General features: G+C 40.8%; 1 protein-coding gene across 1 annotated transcript in view; it reads left to right on the top strand.

The window, feature by feature from the left end:
- The first annotated feature begins 5,879 nt into the window (after window positions 1-5,879).
- The window catches only part of ube2e2 (ubiquitin-conjugating enzyme E2E 2), a 31,635-nt gene continuing 12,372 nt past the window's right edge, over window positions 5,880-25,142 (top strand). The window contains exons 1-3 of the mRNA XM_017453856.3: window positions 5,880-6,034; window positions 13,279-13,461; window positions 17,687-17,737. Of these exons, the coding sequence (XP_017309345.1) occupies window positions 13,286-13,461; window positions 17,687-17,737 (227 nt within the window). The 5' untranslated portion in view covers window positions 5,880-6,034; window positions 13,279-13,285. The remainder of the gene's footprint in view (window positions 6,035-13,278; window positions 13,462-17,686; window positions 17,738-25,142) is intronic.

Below are 25,142 nucleotides of genomic sequence, written 5' to 3'. Positions count from 1 at the left end.
CTAAGGACATACAGTATATATATAAGCAGAAACATTTCTAGACTATAAGAAATAAAGCCGTTCAGTGATAAGTTATAGACTATAGCTTGCCTCCTGAGACTTAGCATGCTATCACGAGCTAATCTCTTCTGAAGGTCATCATTGCCTCTGTAAACACATAATTACAGCTGATAAGAGTTTCCTGTTCTAATATGAGCCATAAAAGCTACAGCCAGGATGGTTTACTCAGTCATGACCCCTATCATTTAAAACACTTGGAATTGGACCTAAATAAACAAACCATCGATGCTAATTTGCAGACACTGCAAAGGTCGTGGAAGAAATGCAGGTCCATAAATAGCAGTTTTATCTGCAGCAGTTTTCATGAAGGCTGTCCAGGGTGTCACGGTGTTTGAATAAGCGTCATGGACATAGTAACTAAAATAGGCTCGTGTTTATGCTACTGACACTAGCGCTAGGAAATTTAAGATTGATTTTAACCCCATGAGTTCATGAACATTTCTAATTTGAACACTTTTCTATGTTCTTTGGAGTTTCTGTCAGGCAGGAAGAAGGCTTACTAGTTAGCCTAGTGTGTCCAGTTCCACAAAGAGCTAGCTGCTTGTGACAAAACCAACATTGGTCTAATGCTCTAAAGGTGACAAAGATTTCATTTCAAACTTTTACTGACTCCCCTCTTCATTCCCCCTTTGTTAAAACCCTGATGGCTTTTTTTTTTTTTAACAGCCATTATGCTATGTTTATCATCTAGAGAAAGAAGAGGTCTGAAGATTAGCCAGCTAGCTAGACAAAACCAATTAGCATGTCAGTTACTTAGCATGTTGTACATAATTAAACAGTGTACGTAATTAAAACTAACTTGGAAAATCACCAAAAAAAAAAATGGCGCCATGTAATCAAACTAGCCGCCTAGTTAGCATACCATACGCTGCACTTTTTACAGTACGTACACACTCAAAGGAAAAGCTTTAAGTACGTCGTAGCTTGTCCAGCTAGTCAACAATTTAGCACCTTGAACAAGCTTGAAGACATCAAGGAAATGGATTCGTGTACAGTATATTTGTTTAGGTTTTGAGGATAATGAACATCTTCAAACAAAACGACTTCAAGTACGCTATCTGATAAGCTTATCATTAAGTTAGCATGCTGGATGAGTTAAAAGGACTAGCTTGTTCAAACAGTATATCTTCAAGTAGAGCCGCTGTAATGATCATAAAAACAAAATTCACTTCAATGTGAAAGGGAAGACATGAAAAGAGGGTTTTTTTTTTCTTTTGGCTCATGAATATTGATGTGACAGGGTTTGATTTAGATTTTCTAATATAGATATTTATGTTTATAGAAGATCATTTTATCCATAAAGCACTTGTCAGAGCTCCGTGCTTTAGACATATGGGAAATATGAGTGCTTTCATTGTGTGTGAGCGCGCGTGTGTGTGTGTGTGTGTGTGTGTGTGTGTGTGTGTGTGTGTGTGTGTGTGTGTGTATTTGTGTGTTGTCCTGTCAGATAAACAGTGAGCAGTATGAACAAGACCCCTGATCCTCCTCATGTCTCTGTACACATGCTGAAAGCATTGACAGAGTGCTGACTGACACAACACACAATCATGTACTGACAAGGCTGGAGTGTAAACACACAGGCTGTCTCTGACTGACACCAGAAGACACACACACACACACACACACACACACACACAAAACAGAGCAGAACCCACTCTGGGTTTAGTCGCACAATGCACTTACACGGTTTATCCTGATGATAATAATAATAATAATAATAATAATAATAATAATAATAATAATAATGTACTGATATAATTGCAGGGGAAAAATAATATTTATATTACAGCGCACTTAAATCAGTCTAATACATTATTAATTGCGTAGTAACAAATTACACATGGACTTGTATGGTGGACGTTAAACATAAACAGATTATTAAAATGGGTGCAATTGCTGATAAGTTTATTATAAATGATTATGCTTATGTAACGTTTCTGGAAGGAGTCTCCAGTGTCAGCGCTTTTTATCAGCCAGAGGTTAAGATTGTAACTTTACGTTTTCTGACACGGGAATGTTGTTGTGATTTGTGGTTTCTTCATAACATGACAAGCTGCATTTAAAAAATTTTTTTAATTCATTTCAAGAGAGAGAAAATAGAGCGGTTGGTGAGGGAATGCACTTGTTTCGTGGACGTTCTACGACGTTAAACGTAACTACAGTTGGGGTCATACGTTTACATATACCTTGCAGAATCTGCACAATGTTAATTTTAGAGACAGGTCGGGGGCTCGATTCCCATGCTCCCTGGGATAGGCTCCAGGTTTCCCCGTGACCCTGAAAAGGATAAAGCGGTATAGAAGATGGATGGATAGACAATAAAAGGGGTCATAAAAATGACATTTTGGGGTTTTTTTCCTCAAGAAGGCAACATGATACATTAAGAGCCCGGGGGTGTAAAATTTTGAACAGGATGATCGGTGTAAATTGTTACTCCACTCTAATGGACTTTATAAATAATACACAATACAGATGCTTTTAATATTAATATACTGATTGGACAGCATTGTATTCTGTAGTCATTTTCTGAGTTATTTGTGATTTATTAACGAGCAATCGAGTGAACTTTGACTAATATAATCTCCTCTATCATGTGCATGAGGTCCCTAAAAACCAGCTTTCATCCATCTGAAGAACCCAATACAATTATTTTTGCAGAGAAATATGACTTTCATTTAGTTCTTCATTTTATGCCATCTAGTGGACGTGTTCACATTCATGTTATGTGCAAATATAATGGCACCTAGGCGACCAGGCCTAAGTTTTTTTTTCCGCTACTGTTATAAAGTATCGCTGGATAAGAGAGGCCGCCAAATATTTTCTTTTTTGAAGTAAAAAAAAAATATTACAAAGAACTTATTTACCCACCCATTTTGTCCACACTTGATGCTTACAGAGGAGACAAACAGAAATGTGGGATATGCAGGACATAATAGTATGCATATTTACTACCTTTAAAAACCTGATATCTCAGAAAGCCATGTATATCCTTTCCTGTGTCCGAAGGCAAGCTAAGTTTTGAACATTTTGGAAACCCTCATCGTTTCTTTACCGCTCAGAACCCTTCTCTATCTGGCTTTCCATCTTTCCATTCTTTCCAAAGAACCCCAAGTGTCCCACATAACCGATATGTAAGCAACAAAACATTTTGAGGTGTGCAGAAAAAGTAAAATAATCAACAGCGGGACAGTGTGATGTGGCCTGACGTCAAACAGAGATACTTTTACGACCCAAAGTAGAATATCTTCCAATAGTAGCAGGTCCTGCATTTTTATTCCTCTTATAACACCAACTGTTGCGCTTTTTTCATTATTAAAGGACGAGACCGTTCATACTGATTATAGTTATGTTGTGGAATGTCCACGAAAACAAGTTAGGTCCTGTTATCAGCTATAAACCGTTGTTCCCTCACTTTCTTGTGACGTTAATAAGACAACAAATCCAGCTTGTCATTTTGCCAGGAAGCGCTGACACTGGAGACTCCTTCCATAAATGTTCAATAAATGTCTTCGTTCAGAAAACTCCTCCAGCATGATTTTAAATTTGTTTATTATTAAACTTATAAAACATTTCATGGCGCGTCTGTCATACAGGCGCCTGCAAATGAGCCGTTACTATATAAACAGTAACGTGTCCGAACAAGCGCGCTAATATAATATGCTTGTGATTTGCCTCGCAGCCGAAACTACGGTCAGAGCTGCTGTTATAGAAAATTAATCACCACTTGCCGACCAATCGTAATCGAGAATTCAACAGTGTGTACGTTTCATTTTTTTTGTCCGATCTGTATCTTTAATCTTCTGCTTTTCCGCCTGTTCATTAATGCCAAGGTGATTTAAAGCATGTAATAATTCACTCTCCTGGTTAAAGCAAGTTTAAAGAATAGGATGTTCCCCTGTCCTCAGGCTCTAGAACCTTCTGACGTGAGACACACAGCCCTGGAGATTTATGCGCTGGGGTTTTTAAGTCATGCTTCAGGGGGAAAAGCATTCTACAGGCTGGGTGTGTAATAGATATACATGAAAAGAAACCAAGAAAACATACACCGAAGAAGAAGTGATGCAATTTGAGTCAAATAATTTGGCGGTTTCTGTAAGTTTCTTTTCTTTCCTGGTCTGCACTTGGTCCAGTGTCCTTTCCTCCACCTTCTTTCTTGCTTTTGCCTGTCTGTTGAATTCTTCCCCTCTTTCACCCCCCCATGGAGTGTGTGTTGTTGGTGTCTGATGACTCGCTGGGTCGCTGACTCAACACTGACACTGACATCAGTGCCGAAAATGTGTGTCAGACTGATCAGATAAATATAGACACAACATCACTGAGTCTGGGAAAAGAGCAAGGATGTGACGACTTCTGTCTTTCACCTTTTATTTATTTATGTATTTATTTATTTTTAATTAGACACATTATTCCATTGGCCAAGTCCTGATCTGGGATCAGGGTTTGCATTATACATATGAAGCGTGACATTGCATCTGTGCCAAAACTGACAATTTTCTATCAGTGTCAAAAATGACGACGTTTTGTGCACCACCAGTGGCCAAAAAAAAAATGACGCTCAAAAAAATCTGGGCTGAAACGGATTTGGTTCCTTCAGGGTCGAACAAACTGATGGAATTTTACTGATGAGGATCCATCAGTGCCAAAAAGGTTTATTCGGTGCCGAAAATGATGACATTCACGCTAAAAATACTCCATTTTCATCCATCGACTGAACATTACGCATCCGTCACGACATCGCAGCTTTCACAAACGACCAATCGGATCGATCCTACGGAAGGAAGGTGTGGTCCGACGTTTCTTCAGTTCCCCACTCCGAAGAATAGTTCCTACCTGCAATAAGTTCCTGTTTACTATTGGATTAATAAAAATGGAGGGAAACATTAAGCACAGCCTAGCGCTTTAGTCTTATTCTGTCACATACGAACAATGTTCTTATTAAATGTGTGGAAACATTACGATGAAAAACACACCGATCGGCCATAACATTAAAACCACTGAGAGGTGAAGTGAATAACATTCACCTGTTATAGTGGCACCTGTCAGGGGGTGGGATATATTACTGGAGGCAGCAAGTGAAGTCAGTTCTCAAAGTTGTTGTGTTGTAAGCAGGAAAATGGGCAAGTGTAAGGACTTTGACAAGGGCCAAATTGTGATGGCGAGACGACTGGATCGGAGCGCCTCGAAAACCTCAGGTCTTGTGGGGTGTTCCAGGTATGCAGTTGTCCAACAAAAAGTGGTCCAAGGAAGGACAACCGGTGAACCAGTGACAGAAACATGTGTGCCCAAGGCTTATTGATGTGCGTTAACATCGTGCGTTAAAAAAATGCATTAACATCTCCAGTTTCCTCCTCCAGTTCAAAGATATGCACTGTAGGCTGATTAGCATTTCCAAATTGTCTGTAGTGTGTGAATGTGCCCAGCGATGGGTTGACACCCCGTCCAGGGTGTCCCCCGCCTTGTGCCCCGAGTTCAGTTCTGGAAGGAACGTCAGACGGCGTGGCATGGGGACATAATGACGTGTGCCGTTAATCGATCTACGTTCTAAACCACGGGAACATGACAGGAATATTCTAAAAGCAACTCATGTAAACACTTTAATCAGAATATTATACGTCTTATTCAGAATAAGGTCAATGATTAGATTACTGCTGTCCGTGTAAACGTAGTCAGTGAAGGAATATTTTCGAGCTGAACTGACTCACACGAGTACAATCACTCAAAAGACCCAAATGTAACAACTCGAGAGACTCCAACACCCCCCCAACAGCATCAGAGGCACGTGAACGCGCCGCGCGCTCACGTGTCGGGAGCGCGCGTGGAGGCGGTCTGGCTGCTTCGCTTTCTGTTATCGGTTTTTTTTTCCAGGCTCCAGTTAAACAGCGAGGAAACGAGGGCGAGCGGACGGCCGAGCGAGGACAGCGATTTACCGTCAAACCAAACCGCTTCGGATTGAACGTCGACGGCGGCTCGACAGGTAACGTGGTCGCGTGCCACCCGGTGTGCTCGGGGCGCGCGTGAAAAGTGTATAAATGTCTCGCGAAAGTGTTTTTCTTTCAACGAGGGCATGTGTGTGTGTGGGTCGGGACGAGCCTGGCTGTCCTCGGGTGTTGCCAGATTGTGACGGATTCCTCCTGCAATATTCTACTTTTGCTTGAATGGGGTATATTGCAAGGGGGTTAAAACAACAAAACGTGCACAAAACGAGCGGGAAGATTTAGGAATCTGGGTGAGTTTTCTAAGGAAAAATAAAGCCTTAAAGAGTAAATTGTGCACGCAACTTATTCAATAACTCCCACAAGGCCATGCGTTATAAACAGTGATTGACTGGCATGGTAAATGCGTCCTCGTGAGAGGAGGTAACCTATGGCCACACCCACCTTCAGGTATTTGTGATAGGAGCGTATTGATATTACAGCATTATGATATGTTTAAAAGTCATTCGCGAAGGATTTAGAACAATCATTAGACTGCAGAGCATCCGAACAATCTGGCAACCTCCTTCCCTTTGTGTTAATGCTGGCCACTTTGGTCATTTCGTGGTGTTTTTTTTTTTTTTTTTTTTGGTTGCAACCACGACTATACAGGGTTGCCAGAATGAATCTCGGTTTAAACCCCTAACCAGTTCACTTAAAAACATCCGAGTTTGTTATCTGAATATAAATCGTATGTATCACCGAGAGCTTTTTTTTCCTCTTCAACCTAAATGCAATTAAAAGATCCAGAGATTTTGATTTTGCACAATCTGGCAACCAGTGGCTGTTGTTTCTCGGTTGTTGGCGTTATTCTGTTCAGTGATCGCACCACCAGTCGCTCGCGATGCGGGTTACAGCCGTATATCAGCATTACAGGGTTGCCAGATTGTGAGTGAGATGCACCAAACTTTAACTTTGGGTTTAAAGTGGTAAGTGTGAACCCAGTTTCAGCAAGTGTACTTACAGTGTACATTTATTCAGCATGATTTTGCTGTTGTGGGTGGAAATCTCACGTTGTTAAAGACGTCTTGGGAGATTAGTTGAGCTCGGTGGTCTTAAAGTGCATAATGTGACGATCAGTACCTGACAACAAAGTTGTGCCAGAAATGTTCATGAAAATCTGAACCCGTGATCTGCTATGACGTTCGTACAAAAGCCCCTGATAGCAGGACGGACGACGCGAGACTTGAACCGCAAATTGATTCGTTTAAGTTTTAAGTGATGGCTTTAAAAAGCTGACGGTATTTAATAGAATGTTATGAGCATACATGCTTGACCACTTGTACAATACCTTGCAGGCATGCTCATGCCCAGAAAAAGATGTCCTTTCTACCTCAAGCTCACCTCACTTTCATCCAGCTACGAACGACCCCAAACTCCATTTCTTCACTTTTCTTCTGACGCAACATTGCTACTGTTCTATCGTTTATGTTTGTGCACCTCCATTTGCTGAACAACCCCAGATCACGCTGATCTGATCATCGTAAGTCTATCGTGAGAGGAACTTCATCATGTAGTCAGATGCGGAGAACACGTAACGGTATAGAATTCGCACAAGCGTTTATCGGGATCATCTCGTACAGTGTGACGAGTATTAGTGTTAAACAGTGTAAAACCGGTGTAATGTTTTTTTCTCCCACCTTGGAATGATTAACAGCAGAACACTGAGGTGACACTACCCAATCTGGCAACATGAGCAGGATCTGCGTTTGCATGCGCTGCTAATTACATTCCCCCATTTCTCTGTGACAGCCTTCACACCCCCTCCTTCTCCTCTCATTCTGTTACCTTATTTCATTTTTTCACCCAGCACCGAAGACAGAAGACAGCTCTGGTTTTTAGGGGCCACCAGTCCAGGGTTTTCTGACCCTGCTCCTTTAATCGCTGTTGTAGTGTGTGCTGTATCTCTGACACATGTGTTTTAACCTCGTGAAAGATGTGTGAGTGAGGGGATGTGTTGGGTGAGGTGTGTTAGAACAGGAAAACAAACAAATGTGCCATGCATCAGGAATGATAAAACCATCACTGTGTTTGCAGTGCCTTTTTAATAAGTGTTCAGAATAAGGAAAACTTCTTTATTGTCTGTCTGTCTGTCTACCTGTATCCATCTCTCTGTGTGTCTGTGTCTGTGTGTTCATCCATCTGTGTGTCTCTGTTGTTGTTTTTCTATCTGTGGTGTTTTTTTTTTATTTTGTATTTGAGTTGGTCTATCAGTCTGCTTGTCTGTCTCAGTCTTTTCCTGTCTGTCTACCTGCTTATGTTCCAGCCATGACATCTGCACCAGAATATTCTTCTCCTGTGCTGTCTGTCTATCTATCCATCCATCCATCATCTGTTTGTCTGTCTGTCTGTCTGTCTGTCTGTCTGTCTGTGTATCTATCTGTCTTTATCTGTTCATCTTTCTGTCTGCCTGTCTAGCTATCTGTCTGTCTCTGTCTGTATGTCTATTGATCTGTCTGTCTATCTATCTATCTATCATTGTTTGTCTGTGTATCTATCTCTCTGGCTGTTTGTCTGTTCATCTATCTGTCTACCTATCTATCTTTCTCTGTCTGTCTGTTTCTGTCTGTGTGTCTATCGATCTGTCTGTCTCTCTATCTAGCTATCTATCCATCCATCTGTCTGTCTGTCTGTTCATCTATCTGTCTATCTTTCTGTCTGTCTGTTCTCCTGTCTGTCTGTCTGTCTGTCTGTCTGTCTGTCTGTCTGTCTGTCTCCTTCCATCTATCTCTCTGTCTGTTTCGTTTGTCTTTTCAGTTACCTGTCAGTTTATAAGTACGTCTGTCTGTCTGTTCCTTTCTGTCTGTCTCTCTACACGTCTGTCTGTTTTTTGTATGTCCGCCTGTCATTCGTTCACTGGGGCCTTTCCTCAAACCAGTTCATTTTCCACACTTCACTTCATTTGCATTATTTTACTTATTCTATTTCATTTGCTTAGCCTTTTATTTCTTTCATTTTATTTCTTACTACTGATTTTTATTTTCCCATATCTACTGTATATCTTCCGTAAAGCACTTTGTAAACATTTGTTTTTCAAAAAATGCTCTATAAATAAAGCTTTACTTACTTACTCAGTTACTATCCATCTATCTCTCTGACTGTTTGGCTGTATTGGTCTGTCTGATGTTGTCTTATTTATATTTATATATATAATATATACACTTGGTCTGTCAGTCTGCTTGTCTGTCTCAGTCTTTTCCTGTCTGTCTATCTGCTTATGTTCAAGCCATGACCTCTGCACCAGAATAATCTTCTGTTGTGGTAGTATGCAGCTGAGGGTTTCAGTGGCTGAAGTTTTAGCAAGAACACTCGGTGTGAAAGGGTTGTCTGGTTTGGGACCGGGCCCCAGTCTGCGCTGTTTAACAGGCCTTTATTCATCTAAGCCATGATTTGTGTAGTGATGCTATTGGGTCCCGGGTTTTGTGTTAAAACTTCAAGTTTGAATAAGTGACCCAGTTTGAAACGGTGTAATTTGCCTCGTTGACCAGTAACACGGTCGTTCATAAACAATAGCAATTGTTGATGTAGATCCAAAATGGAGAATTTTAGCAATGTGCAGGCCCAAGATTATATAAAACTCCCTTCTTGAATAACACTCTAAATCATTCCAGAAAATACCACCTAGCTAGCTAAAATTCTGACCGCAATATTCTTAGCCCCAGCTAAAATACTAGCATGTAATATAATAATATAGTAAATAAAATAGCTAAAATACTAAGTTATATCTAAATTGCTGACTGGACAAATTGTGAAATTTTTGTCCATCTATTTTGATCTGCAAATTCTCTTTTCTTTTTCTTTTTTTGGATTACTTCATCAGCTTTAAAGCGAGACAATCCTAATAGTCTCTGTTTATGATGTTTACACTGATTGAGCTGATAGATTTATTTATTTACTGCTAATAAGGCAGAAACCAATCTCAGCAGTTGAATGCTAGATGTTTTTAGCATTTTGGCTGAAAATGGTTTGTGTTCAATTTCCATGATTGCCAGAAGAGTGGGTGGTGGTTTTTTTTATTTTTTTTTTATTTTTTTTTTTCCCTCTCCTTCTCTTTGAAATATTTGCTGATAGAAATAGAAATTGAATTTATTAGCTATCAGTTATTTTTCATTACATTAGCAAATAAATTGTTTGTTGTTTTGTTGATACGGAAAATCCCGAGGGGGAAAAATGTAGTGGAAATGTTTCTGACAGGGAAAAAAAAAATGCTATAGACGCATAAATGTAGTGCCTCACCTACAACTAACCAACCAACCAAACCAGCGCAACTGGACTGACTCTAAATATCATAACACAGAGCAGTAGCTGGTCTTATGTGATTATAATCTGTTTGGTTTTGTACCATGATGGAAATTAGCTGAGACAGAAGATGGGGAAAGACACCAGAAATAAAAATTCCTGATGCTAATGCATCAAACACAATGTTCATTTTCTTTTTATATAGCAAAACCAACAGAAACGTAGCTGCACTGCTAGCCTTCGTTTGGGGGGAAAAGCATTTCCCAGATGAAAAAACAGCTGTAGTCTCATTTATTTGCGACCACATCCGGATATAAAAGAAAGTATTGTCCCCCCCCATATTCTTTAAGTGATTCCCACACTAGTCTTAATTTTTCTTTCTTTCTGTCCAGTCTTTAGCTTAATGCCTTGTATCCCTTTCAAAAAAAAACCCCTCAAAGCGAGCCGATCATGGCCGGGTCACAGCCGTTCTATAAATAACAGATGGAAAAGCTTTTCCTCATAGTCACAACATGATCTCTTATGCAGAAATCACTTCGGTATTCGCATTAATGAGTCAGTGTGTAAAGAATTCACAAGCCCAGGGCACTGAAGAGGAAATAAATCACCCGACATTCAGGCGGCGTTCGCTGTAAAATGTCACCGACGGCCGTTATCTATAAAATCAGCGATTGATAGACAAAAATTACATTTAATCCGATTGTTAAGGGCCGAGTCAAAATGAGTGGAAGTTCAGACAGATGAATGGCACTTAACTTTAACGCGCACCTATTATGGATTTGAAACGTGCCTAATTTTGTTTTAAAGGTCTCATACAATAAATTTACATGTATCCAAGGGCAAAAAACACTTTAACGTGCTCATAACTTAAACTGCAGCATTACCCTTTTCCCCTCAGTGTCACAAACGACTCGTTCAATGATCCGTTCTAAGGATTCATTCTGAACTCCTCCTTTCAGAGAGCATACGCTGATCTGATTGATCAGATGTCCCAGTCTGTTGTGATTGGTCTACCGCTGTTTAAAAAAGGAAACGCAGAGGCGGGGCTTCTTGTTACAAACCTAAGTAAGTTAGTACAGGAAGTAAAGTCTGGAATCACTAAGGACTCGATTCAGCCATTCAGAATCGGTTCCTTCTTTTGGGAGTCGTTTGTCGTGCGCTTTGATTTTTTTTTTTTTTTTAAACTTTGCAGACTTTTTACATTCACAAACAGCTCTATAACACACTACATGAAAGGTAATATCTGAAAAAAACATAATAGGTGCACTTTAAGCGGCCTGGTCGTTAAGCCGACCGGTTTAACGACGACGAAAGTGCATCACGATTCTACAGGTTCAAATACATTTGTACTATAGCGCTGTTGAGTTCTTCAATCTGATTGGTGTGGATTCATTATCGGTCCTGTTGTAACAACTTGCACAGGGACTTCTACATAATCTAATACTACTAATAAATGGATTGAAAAATGTGTCGTGGTGATGTGAAGTTTTCTCAAAGGAGTCTCCAGTGTCAATACTTCGCAACAGCAAGTTTTCCAACATGGGAAATATTTCAGGATAGAGGCATCTACGCGTTCAGGTTCCTCTAATAACTTATCAAACTGCAATTTTTTATTCCGATTGAGTTCAAGAGAGAGAAGAGAGTGAGACTGGTGAAGACAGACTTTTTGAGGATGTATCCCATAAGAAATAAATAAATAAATAAATATATATATATATATATATATATATATATATATATATATATATATATATATATATATATATATATATATATATATATATATATATATATATAGCGCCTTTCTGTGGTGACTTCTGAGCATTTAGACATTCTGAGCATTTAGACAGATAGTAAACAAGGTTATCTTTACATCTGCCAATTTACATACAATAGTTCTGGAGATATCTAATCTTAAACACGGCCTTCCAGATAAGATGCTTTTTTAAAATGAGAAAATATGATATGTTTTAGAGGAGTAGGGAAACAAATATAATGTTAGAATCCATCCAAAATACTTTACAGATTTAGTTTTTAGTTCACAAGCAACAAATAAAGTTTTCTTCTTTTTTTTTTTAAAAAAAGAATGAACACAATCGAAGACACGCTGCAGCAACCCTATCTATGAATGGATATAGGATAAGAGGAATAAAGCACTTCGTTCTGGGACGTTCTGTTATTGGAAATCAATCAGCCGGGTTGATTGGGCGGTAACAGTAACTCACAGACTTGTATACTGGACACTTTACATCAATAGGTTTGAAAACGTGTGTAATTGTTAGTGTAAGTATATGTTCATTGATGAAAGGAGTCTCCAGTGATGACAGGAACTACCTCGGACATTATCGGACGTCATGGACGTTACCCAACATTAATTCAATTAGATTCAATTGTATTTGTGTAGCGCTTTTAACAACGGACGTTGTCTCAAAGCAGCTTTACAGAAACGTATAAACACAGGATAGAGATTTTAAGTGTGTGGATTTATCCGTACTGAGCGAGCCGGTGGAGACGGTGGTGAGGAAAAACTCCCTGAGACGATATGAGGAAGAAACCTTGAGAGGAACCAGACTCAGAAGGGAACCCGTCCTCATCTGGGTAACGACGGATCGTGTGAAAGTAAAAGAAAGTTCATTATAGGTCAGACATGAAGCCTGTTTGTTGAAATAGTCCGCTATTCACTAAAGGAGACCCGAGTGCATAACTGCATGTGGTAATTGCAGTAACAGTAGATGTTACTGTAAACGGATAAAAAGTTCAACGGTCTTACTACACACCCGCGTTGTCGATTATTATCCTATAAGAGCAGTCCCCGCTGAACTGATTTATTTATTTATTTATTTATTTATTTTTATTTTAAACTCTGCTTGTTTAATGCTTTCATTCTTCAAATTATGAATCGAAGAACTGACATCACTAGTTTGTCAGGTTGAGGTGAATTATCCCCCTCGTACACAAAGATTCTGGTGTCTGGAGCCGCAGTGGATAATGCGTCGCTCTGTTTTAGGGCCAGGATGTCCAGTGAGGTGCAGAGAGCAGACGACAGCCCCAGCACGAGCGGCGGGAGCTCGGACCTCGAGCAGAGAGAGACGGCTCCTCCGGAGCAGGAGCGCGAACCGGCCCAGCCCAAGAAGAAAGAGACCAAGATCTCCAGCAAAACGGCGGCCAAACTGTCCACCAGCGCCAAGAGGTGAGTTCAGCTTGCGTACCGTCGCTTTGTGGTGTTGTAATGTAATCTCACTTTCCGGGTCAGTAGGATTTGAATCGAGTTTCAAGTCATTGACATGACCGCCTTGAAGATAACATTCTTGTTCTTGCCTTTCTAAACATAAGCTCAGCTCGATACTTTATGAATGTAAGTTAAGAGCTTTTTGAAATAACTAGCCCAGGGGGGATTTATATTTATATTTATATATATATATATATATATATAATTTTTTAGCCAGTAATGCCATTTTAAGGGTCGAAAATATTATGTGCAGTCACAACCGGCTACAGGCTGAAATATCATCCATGTGCTGTTTAGATCATATGTGTACACTGCAGAGTAATATTGTATTTTGTAGTGATTTGTATTTAGAAACCACAATTGTGTCATGCAAAAAAAAAACCCAAAAAAACAACAACCCCCCCCCCCCCCCCCCCACTCGTTTTTATTTTAAATATCCGCTCTGCACGCTGACGTGAAGGCCACTTTGATTAACAACTCGTCGGACGTAAACGTTGAGCTCCAAATTGAATGAACGCTAATGGAAGTTGAATCATTACTCTGACAGTTGAAATGATTCTTTTAGAACGGTTCATAAATCAATTTCATGTGCATAGAACTACATTAAAAAAAAAAAACAAAAAAAACAGTTCTCCTGCGACACTGTTCGCATCTCAGCCGACCGTAAGGGTCAGAACGGCATTTTTATGTTGTTTTTTTTCTTCCCGCGTTCTCGTTAGAGTGATATCTCAAGAATGAGTGGTTTGTAGGATTTGTTTGAATTGAAACCAGAAGATGAACCGGTTAGGTTTTGGATTTGGCAAGGTCACTGCAAGGTCAGATGCCTGAAACAGTTTTTCTTCAATATCTTCCTTCCTGTTTGAAGTGTATTTTAAGGGTATTTCTGGCATACAGGTTACTAACAGAAGCGCTAGACTTGGTGGTGGTAGAGGAATCTGCATCGAGGCTACAGCTTTATCAAAGGAGAAAAGAACAGTACGATGGAATATAACTCGATTTGCAGTGATGTTATACAATACTGTATACAGTTTGGAATATATATATATATATATATATATATATATATATATATATATAATATTCAGCCTTTGGATGGTGCTGTTAAAGGAAATATTATACGATTGGAGAGTATTTGTAAAATGAAACAATTCTGAGTGCACAAAATGGTCAGAAAGCGTGCAAACAAATATCTCCATACATGATTGACATTGAAACAAAATGTACACCGACACTGTTGTTCTATATTTCATATTTGGCCATGTATGCGAGTTTACAGCCCTGAGCACTAAATGTGCAACTCACATTTTACTTTGGTTTTAACTTCCCTCTCTTCCTTTGTCTGATTTGTTGAAAGCTCACCCCCACCCCCACCCCCACCCTCTCTTATGATTCATCATTTCGATTCTTTGTGAACCCGCCAAGCTTTTTTTAACATGCGCAGTAGGATTGGGCTGTCATGATTAGTGATTTACTGGCGGTGAATGCAGGGTGTGAGACTTCGCTAGGTAATAAAGCTGTCATCGCAATTCTGTAAACAAAGCACCGATTACGAGTCATCATACAACTCAAAAAAACAACAACTCCTAAATAAGTATGTGACAGAAATATCATACATGCCGATCAACCATAACGTTAAAACAATTGGCAGGTGATGTGAATAACATTGGTTATCTCGTGACAGTGGCACCGGATATATTAGGCAGCAAGTGAACAGTCAGTTCTCAAAGCTGATGTGTTGGAAGCAGGAAAAATGGGCAAGTGTAAGGGCCAAATTATAAAAGGCTAGACGACGGGGTCGGAGCAAAACAGCAGGTTTTGGAGGATCTGCTGCTCACGTCTTGGTGCCAGATACCACGGAACACCTTCAGAGGTTTTGTGGAGTCCATGCCTCGACGGGTCAGAGCTGTTTTGGCGGCACAAAGGGGACCTACACGTTATTAGGCAGGTGGTTTTACTGTTATAAATGACGGGTGTATTATTACACTTGCCATTTTATTTGATGAAATTTATATTAGAAAAAAGGGCAAAGAATTGGAGGACAGGAAATCGAACGGATTATAGATTCTTCTTATTAGCCGTAGCTTCTGTGGTGAATAAACTATAGCCTCTGGGGGGGGGGACCAGCACTGGTTTGTTTTATTTATTTATTTCGTCGTTGTTGTTTTGTCTGGTTTGGCTTAGACAAGATTATATTTGTTAACATGAGGTCAGGTCAACCTGAAGAGCAGTCCAAAATGAGACCTCCTGATCGGAGTAAAATGGTTCTAACATCCGGTGATTAGACAATACGGCTTCATTGTTTGCGTAAATTATCTGAAGAAAGTCTCCAGGATGAAGGTCTTTGCGTTTTGGTAATTTAACAAGCTGTGTTTGTTTGTTTGTGTTTTTTTTTGTGTTGTTTTTTTTTTTTCAATCTCAGTAACTTCAAGAAAAGAAAAGATGCTGACGAGGGAACTAGCTAGCATTATTATAGCTGATAAAACATAAGTGTTCCACAAATGTAACTATAAACAGATTTTAAAAATAAATAAATAAGTATGGAATACTTTTAGACCCGTTCCTCTTCGTGTTCATGCCGTTCCATCATTTGGTATTTTCCTGAAACAGCCCTTCAAGTGTTTTCTTCCTTATGTAACTATTTGTATGTGTATAAAAGACGGCTGGTGGGCATTTTCACTTTTGCATAATCACGAACTCCAGGAGGGACCGTCTAAAACAGTTATTGTGATGCGATACCAGTGGACATGGAAAGTGTAGTATGTGAAGCAGCACACCCAACAACCTGTGTGGTAACTGTTGAGAAATATAATGTCCGTTATTGGGAAGAGATTGGTTTAATGGCCAGGTGTATTCTGTACGTTAGCGCCACTGTCACTGACTACGTTTACATGGACAGCGGTAATCTAATTATTGACCTTATTCTGAATAAGACGATATTCTGATTAAGGTGTTTACATGAGTCGCTTTTAGAATATTCCTTTCACGTTCAGGTTTTACACGTTATAGAACATAGATCAATTAACGTCACACGTCATTACGTCGCCACGCCGTCCGACGTCCCCTCCAGAATTTCACGTATCGACATACAGCTGGTCTTCGTTATGGTACCGTATACAGTTTTGAGTGTTTTTATTTTAACATTTTACGAATGCTTCAAGTGCGGTTAATTATTTGTCGTGCTATACGTGTACATAGATGACTACTTGAAGCCGTGGGCTGCGTCCCAAACCGCGTACTTACCGTCTATATAGTAGCTGAAAGACATGTATTTCTCCTACAATATAGTAGGCAAGTACGCGGTTTGGGACGCAGCCGTGCTCTCTTGTTTGCCGTCAGACGGTCGAGCGCTGCCGTGTGTGTACGTGTCCTGTCGCAAAATGCGGTGAAAACTCCCACACGACGTTAATAGTGTGATTAAGGTGTGTACGTGTCTGTAACGCACGTCGATAATGTGATTAAAACAGGAATACTCCACACGTCTTCATTCCATTTGTGTTTACTTCGAGTATGACTTTAGTCGGATTAAGGTAATAAAAAATTTCCGTTTACATACTAGTTTCTTAATCAGAGTATCGGGTTAAAATCGGATTATTGTTGTCCATGTAAACGTACTGACTGTTTGCACCATTTACTCAAGATTGTCATATTGGCTATCATTAGTAAATATAAAGAAAGTCGGAGGAAGTGGTCAATTTAGTTATTTTGGTGTGTCAGCTTTGACCTTCTCCCTGGTAGACGGGACCAAATTACAAACAATCCCAAAATAACTGATGCTAGCGATCCTTTTCCCAATCAAATGAATGCAAATAATTTAACGAGAACAAGCTTTTAAAAGGATTTGTCGTGTTTGTGAAGATATTAATACGATTGTGGAGTTAAATCTAAAAGAAGCAATACGGTTACGCAGTTCAGATGAACTCTGTGCACTTCAGTCACCTGGGAGGCGTGTTTTAGATCAGACAATACAAGCTCTCTCCAGCCTGGATATAGCGTGTCGGTTCATTCGGTTTCCTTTAGATGTTCATCGGGTGCAAAGCACGCTCTGCTCTGTCGGCTGTGTAAATCTATACGCTAGTTAAACGCGCTGAATGTATTAAACGTAAATTGAATTGTTCGTTTAAATGCGTTACTGCCTTCGAGATAAGACTGAATACGGCTCCTAATGTGTCTTGTTGTTGCCTTGCAGAATTCAGAAGGAGCTAGCCGAGATCACTTTGGACCCCCCGCCCAACTGCAGGTACGCTCAAGCTCTTTACTCGACACGCTTCTGCTGACAGACAGTGAGATGCATGGAAACCTTTTTACTCGTGTGAAAGAGTTAGTAAATCAGTTTGCACACTTTTGTGGGTGTTTTCAACTTTCCATAAAATCAAGACCAAATTACGAGAGACTCCAAAAGAGATGAAACGATTGAAAGAGGAGGAAAGAGAACGAGAAATTAAAGCGAGGGAAAGATGCATAGGAGCGAGAGAGAGAGAGAGACACACGCACGCATACGGATCGAGCAAGATCTGTGCGGGAAAGGCCAAGAGAGAAAGTGTAAAAGAAAAGATTTCAATAGAACACGATGCGGAAGCACGAGAAACAACAGGGGATCCTTTTTTATCGTGTGCTTTTTTAAATGCAGAGACACTGAGAAGCACAACCAGAGCGACAGTTGCCGTCACCTGCGATAAGAATGTCACAAAGAGACCGAGAGAGATGTACAGAGAGAGACACCGAGAGAGACCGAGAAAGAGAGAGGGAGAGAGATAAACAGAGAGAGACCGAGAAAGAGAGAGATGTACAGAGAGAGACACTGAGAGAGACCGAGAAAGAGAGAGGGAGAGAGATATGCAGAGAGATATAAACAGAGGGAGACACCGAGAGAGGGAGAGAGATAAACAGAGAGAGACACCGAGAGAGACCAAGAAAGAGAGAGGGAGAGAGATATACAGAGAGATATAAACAGAGGGAGACACCGAGAGAGGGAGAGAGATAAACAGAGAGAGACAGAGAGAGGGAGAGAGACACACCGAGAGAGACAGAGAGGGAGAGAGATGGACAGAGAGAGACATCGAGAAAGAGAGAGGGAGAGAGAGACACCGAGAGGAAGAGGGAGATAAGCAGAGAGAGATACTAAGAGAGACCGAGGAAGAGAGAGGGAGATGGATGTACAGAGAGAGAGCGACCGAGAAAGAGAGAGGTGAATGGAGAGAGACCGAGAGAGATGGACAAAGAGAGATATCGAGAAAGAGAGAGGGAGAGACACCGAGAGAAAGAGAGAGATAAACAGAGAGAGATACTAAGAGAGACTGAGAAAGAGAAAGGGAGATAGATATATAGAGAGAGCGACTGAGAGAGAGAGAGAGATGAACGGAGAATGACGGAGAAAGAGAGGGACAGAGAAATAGATATACACACATAAATGGAGAGAGATACTGAGAGAGACACAGAATGAGACGAAAAGAGAGTCAGAGAAGGAGAAGGGGAGACAGAGAAAAAAATAGTTGGGGAGAGAGAGAGAGAGAGAAAAAATTAGCTGTCCTGATTAGCTTATTGTTCAGATGAGAGCGTGGTTGACAGACAAGCCCCCAAAAAAAGTGTGCTTCTACAAAACTCCAACTCCCATGAGTCTCTGCGTGAGATGACCAGGCTTTTATAAAAAATGACTAACACACACTGACACAGTCATTGATTATCACTCGGGTTTATATGGAGCGAGTAATAGCTGCATTCGGAAACCCATTAAGGAAGGAAATGACGGGATCGTACCGAAAGCGAGGCCTTTGTTATCAAAAATCAAATTTCTTAGCGCGGTCACTCGGGGTCATATGTTAATCATGTGTATGACATGATTGCGTTTGAACGGCTCACTGGTGAGATATTGACTTTGGAAGTGTAATTTTTAGGGGCATTTCTCAGTGTGACAGAACGCTTGGCAGTTTAGATTAACTGCTGCTAAGCTACAACGTAATTACAGCGTATTTTTACAATGGAGCTTTTTCTTAGAGATGTAACACCACATCTGAGGAAAATGTGCATATAAACTATGGATTTGTCTCATTTTCATCATCACTGTGTGTTTACATTGTCTGTATACAGCACTTCATGCCCATGTGCTAGCTAGCTAATGTGTTACTTAGCTAGCATTGTGTTGCCTAGCCATGTTTTTACTTCTTAAGTGATTTATTTTGATCTGTTTATTTTTGTGTATGTTTTCCGTAATCTTATTCAGAGAAAGCGGAGTCTTTAGATCGTGTTGCTTTACTGCTGTTACAGTTTCTATCACCTGAATAAGGAGGACACTTTTACACCTTATAGTCCCAGTTTGTGATTTTTTTTTCTGTTCTGCTCGGATTTTTGCTCAATTTCAGACGCTTTCGTTCGATCACAGCTTTAGCGTCTGAGTAAGCTGCCGCTACATACTGCTTTCCCTGATTAAATCTATAAATCGCTGTAATTGGGTGGTGTGTGTGATCTAAACTGTTGGGTTTTATGACTTTTTTTATGACAAAAATTGGTCGTCATAGTAACAAGAAACGCGAAAAGAAAATTGTTACAGGATGAGATCTTTTTTTTTTTTTTTTTTTTTTTTTAACCAGGGGCTTTTGCTTCTTGCTAATTTAATGCCTTATTAAGGAACTCCTCAATGGTGCCGTTGGATGATTACTAACGAAGGGATGCGAATATTTTCTCAGTAAGAACTATGATTTTATGCAGTATCTCTCTCTCTCTCTTTGTCTTCCTCTCTCTCTCTCTCTCTCTCTCTCTGTTTCTCTCTTTGTCCCTCTCTCTCTGTCTCTCTCTTTGTCCCTCTCTCTCTCTGTCCCTCTCTCTTTCTCTCTCTCTCTCTCTCTCTCTCTCTCTCTCTCTGCCCCTCTCCCTCTCTCTTTCTATCTTTGTCCCTCTCTCTCTCTCGTCCTCTTTCTTTGTCGCCCTCTCTCTCTTTCTTTGTCCCCCTCTCTCTTTCTCTCTCCTTGTCCCTCTCTCTCTCTTTCTCTTTGGCTCTCTCTCTTTCTCTTTGTCAACCTCTCTCTCTGTTTCCTCCTCGCTTTCTCTCTATGTCTCTCTCTCTCTCTCTCTCTCTCTCTCTCTCTCTCTCTCTCTCTCTCTCTCTCTCTTTGTCCCTCTCACATTCTCTCTCTTTGTTCCTCTCTCTCTCTCTCTCTCTCTCTCTATTTTTTTTGTGTCCCTGTCACACTCTTTCAGTCTCTGTCTCTCCCTCTGAGGGTCTCTCTCTATCTCTGTGTGTCTTTTAATGTCACTATCTATCTTCAGATCAGAGAGACGGACAGAGAGAGAGAGAGAGAGAGGGAGAGAGGAAAAAAGACTGATCAAAAGACGCATTCTTGAAGCAGATCCATCACTCTTTACATGATGGAAGCTGACAAATGTTGAAATGTTTTTTTCCTTCTTTTCCTCAAATATTAAAAGCCGTCACACTGCCTCGTTACATTAGACCATTTCTAAATCGATGTAGCGCTCACACCCGATGTAGCTGCTGTAATGATATGTTACTGCAGGCACTGATATTGTGTGTGTGTGTGTGTGTGTGTGTGTGTGTGTGTGTGTGTGTGTGTCCGCGCGCGCACTGTACCATCATTAAAAGGATTTCATTGAGGAGACTAGAGGTGCTTTTTCAGATCGACAGTGGTGGGGGGTGTAAGGAAAAACATTTCTGTAGCTCTTTATTACATTACATTACATTACACTGTCAATGCTAAGCCAGTTAGCATTTAAGACAATAAGAAATAGCACATTACACGGCAAGAATTCAGACTGTTGAATCGAATTCAGACTATAGGTGCTTTGTGCCTCTTCTTTTTCCGCTGAATGCGATCGTTTCTGCTGTTGCCGCCTTCCTCTCCGAGCTGTCTGATAGAAATGGCACCCCTTCTCCCCCCCTCCCCCTTGAAGCTTCACGTTGTTGATTAGCACCAGAGTCCTGCGGGAATCAGCCGGAGGCCATGAATCTAATCCATTTTTCACATCCTGGCTATTAACTGCAGCATGGAGCATATCCATATTCATAAGAGGGAGGAGAAGTGCACGGGGTCTCAGCGGGGTGGGGGGAAATGTTCAGGATCAGTATTTCAGAGGCCTTCTCTGAGCCAAAGCACAGCAGAGAAATCTATTAGCTCAGTATTCAGGCAAACACAAGATGAGAGTAGACAAGAAAAGGTTGTTGTTTTATTGTTTGTTTTTTTGGGGGTGGATTTTGCTTCGAAACACCAAATGCGTTATTGAAAAATGGCACGATTCAAGGTCTCTGTATTACTCTAATAAAAATGTTGAAACACACTATTATCCGGTATAATATTGTGTTTCAATAACAAAACATGGCTAAAAACGTAAGTTGACTTAACAGTATAATCCCTTGATTGCCCCATTTTGCATATCATTCTATTACTTATTTGGGGTCCAAGCACCGAAGCTTTTTGTTTTAGATTTTTCTTTTTCAGCCCTTTAACAAACCTAATTCATCGAAACAAGAAGTAGACGATTCATCCTATAGGAATTCTAGAACGCAGCTTTTTGAGTTTTTGTCCCATATCTCAACATCCAGCGAAAAATTCTGTGCTCGTCAGATTTAGACTTCACTTATAGAAATTCCCATGTCGAACGCTTAATCAATGCAGCATGGTGAAAAGGTGTGGAAACTTTGCATGATGCATCATACTTTTTTAGCGATTTTATAGTTTCATGTTGTGGAGCGTCTGTGACACAAGTTCCCGTTATCACTTACGTTATAATAACTACACACGGTTATACCATCGGCGGCCATCTTTTTTTTTTCTTTTCTTTCCCCTTGAAGTTAATAAGACAAAAATGACACCTGGTAATGTTACTGCAAAGCATTCCCATCTTGAAGACTTTCCCATGTTGGAAAAGAGTGCTGACTCTGGATACTCCTTCCATAAATACATAAAAGTCTCTGTGTACGTTGTTAGTGTAAAAACGTTGGCGTGTTAGAACGAGCGCATTAATATAAACCCGTGATCGGTCTTGCAGCCGAAACTACTGTCGGAGTGGTCGTGTTAGAAAAAGCTGTGGAGCACGCTGGCTAAGTGGATAGCACATTTGTCTGGATACTCCGGTTTTCTCCCCAGTCCAAACACATGTGCTGTAAGCTGATTGGCATTTCCAAATTGTCCGTAGTGTGTGAATGGGTGCGTGAATGTGTGTGCGATTGTACAGGTCCAGGGTCCTGTCCAGAGAGTCCCCTGAGGTCCCTGGGATAGGCTCCAGGCTCCTCGTGACCCTGTCTAGGATAAATTGTGACTACTTCAGTGTTGTTTGTGGTCTTGTGTAGTAAAAGCATGCAGATGGATCTGCTCGACCACACCAAGTCAAAAGAATCCATGAGAATCCATTATGCCCTGGATACTCCGTTTCGATCCCTTCCTCTGAGGTACGGTTGATCGATACACATCGCTTGCAGGGCTTTATTTTCCACCTCTATCCGTGCATCAGGATGATCTGCACCACTGATGATTCCCGGCCGCAACCCTCAGCATATAAAGGCCGCTTGCGCCGAAGGAGACGTGAAGGCGCCGGAGCTTCGTGTGCCATCGAGTGTGAGGAATGATTCACACAATTCACGTTTCATCATGGCCATGTCTCATTGTTTCGTCTTTCAGGAGTCGGGTTGCTCATGCACCTTATGCAAAGCCTGGTTATTAAACGAACAGTCGGTGATGCATTATGCATAAGCGGCCCAGAGCAAGAGTTCAGTTGACGGTTCTCACTGATGCAGGCAACTGCAGCATTAACTGAATCAGAGCCCACCCACACCCCCTACAGCGCACTGATACGCATGGAAAACAGATTACAAGAATAATCAAAACACCAAAAGAGGTTTTATCATGCTACTTTGCAAAATAGAATTATCTAACACCCCCCCCCAAACACACCCCCTCCCCCCTTCCTCCCGAACCCTGGCAGCAACCGGCATTTATTTTGAACTGACGCTGAAATTTCTATTTCACCATCTGCGTCCTTGTGAGACTGACACTAATAGGATATGCTCTTGGCCTTGCATAGAGCAAATATTTCCCTCTTAAGCACTCGTTTCAGCACTAATTGCTCACATCTAACTGTGGCATTTGTGGTAGAGATGAGCTTTATAGTGTATAAAGATCCAGGGCAGACAAGGACTCGGAGTAGCAGTCTTCCCCTCCTCCCTTTTGTGCTGCGGATATAATTGGTGGCGGGGTTGTTCACGGTCAGAGGAAGAAAAGATTGCTTCATTAACTTCCCGTTTTGATAATCACCGCAGGCCTGCCGTAATGGGAGATCTTAATGGAACGAATACGGCGTTAGAAAAACTGGAGGTTTCGCATGTCTCCGAGATTATTTAAGATCAAATGCTCTTCACAAAGCCGCAACAAAAAAAAAAAAACGATGAAGGTTAACGACACGTTTTACTGATATCATCTTTCCTGAGAATGTTTTCTACTTGATGTGGCCATGAATTAGCGGTCTTTGTTGGCCTTCTTTTCATGGAATCTGATTGCAAAACCTATTGGGCATGTCGACTCAAATACTTGGGGTTCCAAGGGGCCTTCTACAAAGAAATTTCAGCTAATAATAAAGATCGGTTTGGCTAAAAAGCAGATTTGCTGAATTTTCACATCACCCCGAATGCCAAAACGTGTTTGCCGTTTGAAGTTTGCTTCAACACTAATGAGTCCCTCCAGGATTTAGTGATTTTGCGATCGCAGAAATTAACACCGAACCAAGCAAACGGAGGAGCTTGCAATTTTTCAAAATCACTGCAGGTTTTCTTGCAGATTTGGGCCGAGACGCGTCATGTGACGTCATCACAACGTGCATTCAGCGAGATCCCTCTTCCATTCGCGTGCGTCGAACATTAATACAGCTAAAAGGTCTCAATTACCAACAAACATCACCGCGAAAACAATTTTGTGCGATTGCTAGCATGTTAAAAAGCTATCATAGTTACATGAATAATGTAAATACAGTTACATCAGATGTCAGACAAACATGGAGTTCTTGGCTAAATTGAAACACACACTTTTCCCAATCCATCGTTTACCATATTTTGAAATGGAAACTTTCCGATCCCAATGCCTTCTGGGTAACATCCTGCTCCTGAGATTTACTGCAATGTTGACTTCATTCCTCAGCCTTCCAAGGGCACATCTAACCAATGCTTGAGCTTGGCTAATCGAGTGTCGGAACAGCTTTTATGATGGCGACAGGGATTCCCTAGAGGGGAAGTGGTGCGGGGAAGTGGTGATTGAATGAGAGGGTTGTTGGAACGTAGCGAAGGACTTTGGTTCGGTCAATTACTGCGCATTTTGCCGCCTCAGCCTCCCAGCAACACATGTCTCCAGCTAATTAGCTTTCCATGTTGATGGTTTGTCTGACCTTGCCCTCAGCCCGTGCATGAATTATCCTTGTTTCATTGTGCTTAGGTTTTCATTTTGTGCTGTAATTAGGGGCATGGATGCAAAAAGCAGAGAGAAAAATAGTTAGTTTGTTAGTTTGAACTTGAGCTTTTGAAACTCTGAACTGGTGCAGAAACTGAGCTAAGTGTGGTGCTTTTTTGATTAAGTCCAGTTCTAGTGTCAACAAATTTAGGATACAATATCATGCCTCCAAACTATAAAGGGGTTGAAATTTAGCCACATATA

The sequence above is a fragment of the Ictalurus punctatus genome, chromosome 23 (assembly GCF_001660625.3).
Source record: "Ictalurus punctatus breed USDA103 chromosome 23, Coco_2.0, whole genome shotgun sequence".
NCBI lineage: Eukaryota > Metazoa > Chordata > Actinopteri > Siluriformes > Ictaluridae > Ictalurus > Ictalurus punctatus.
The sequence above is the reverse complement of the archived record's forward strand: the minus strand, read 5'-3'. Positions and strand labels throughout refer to the sequence as shown.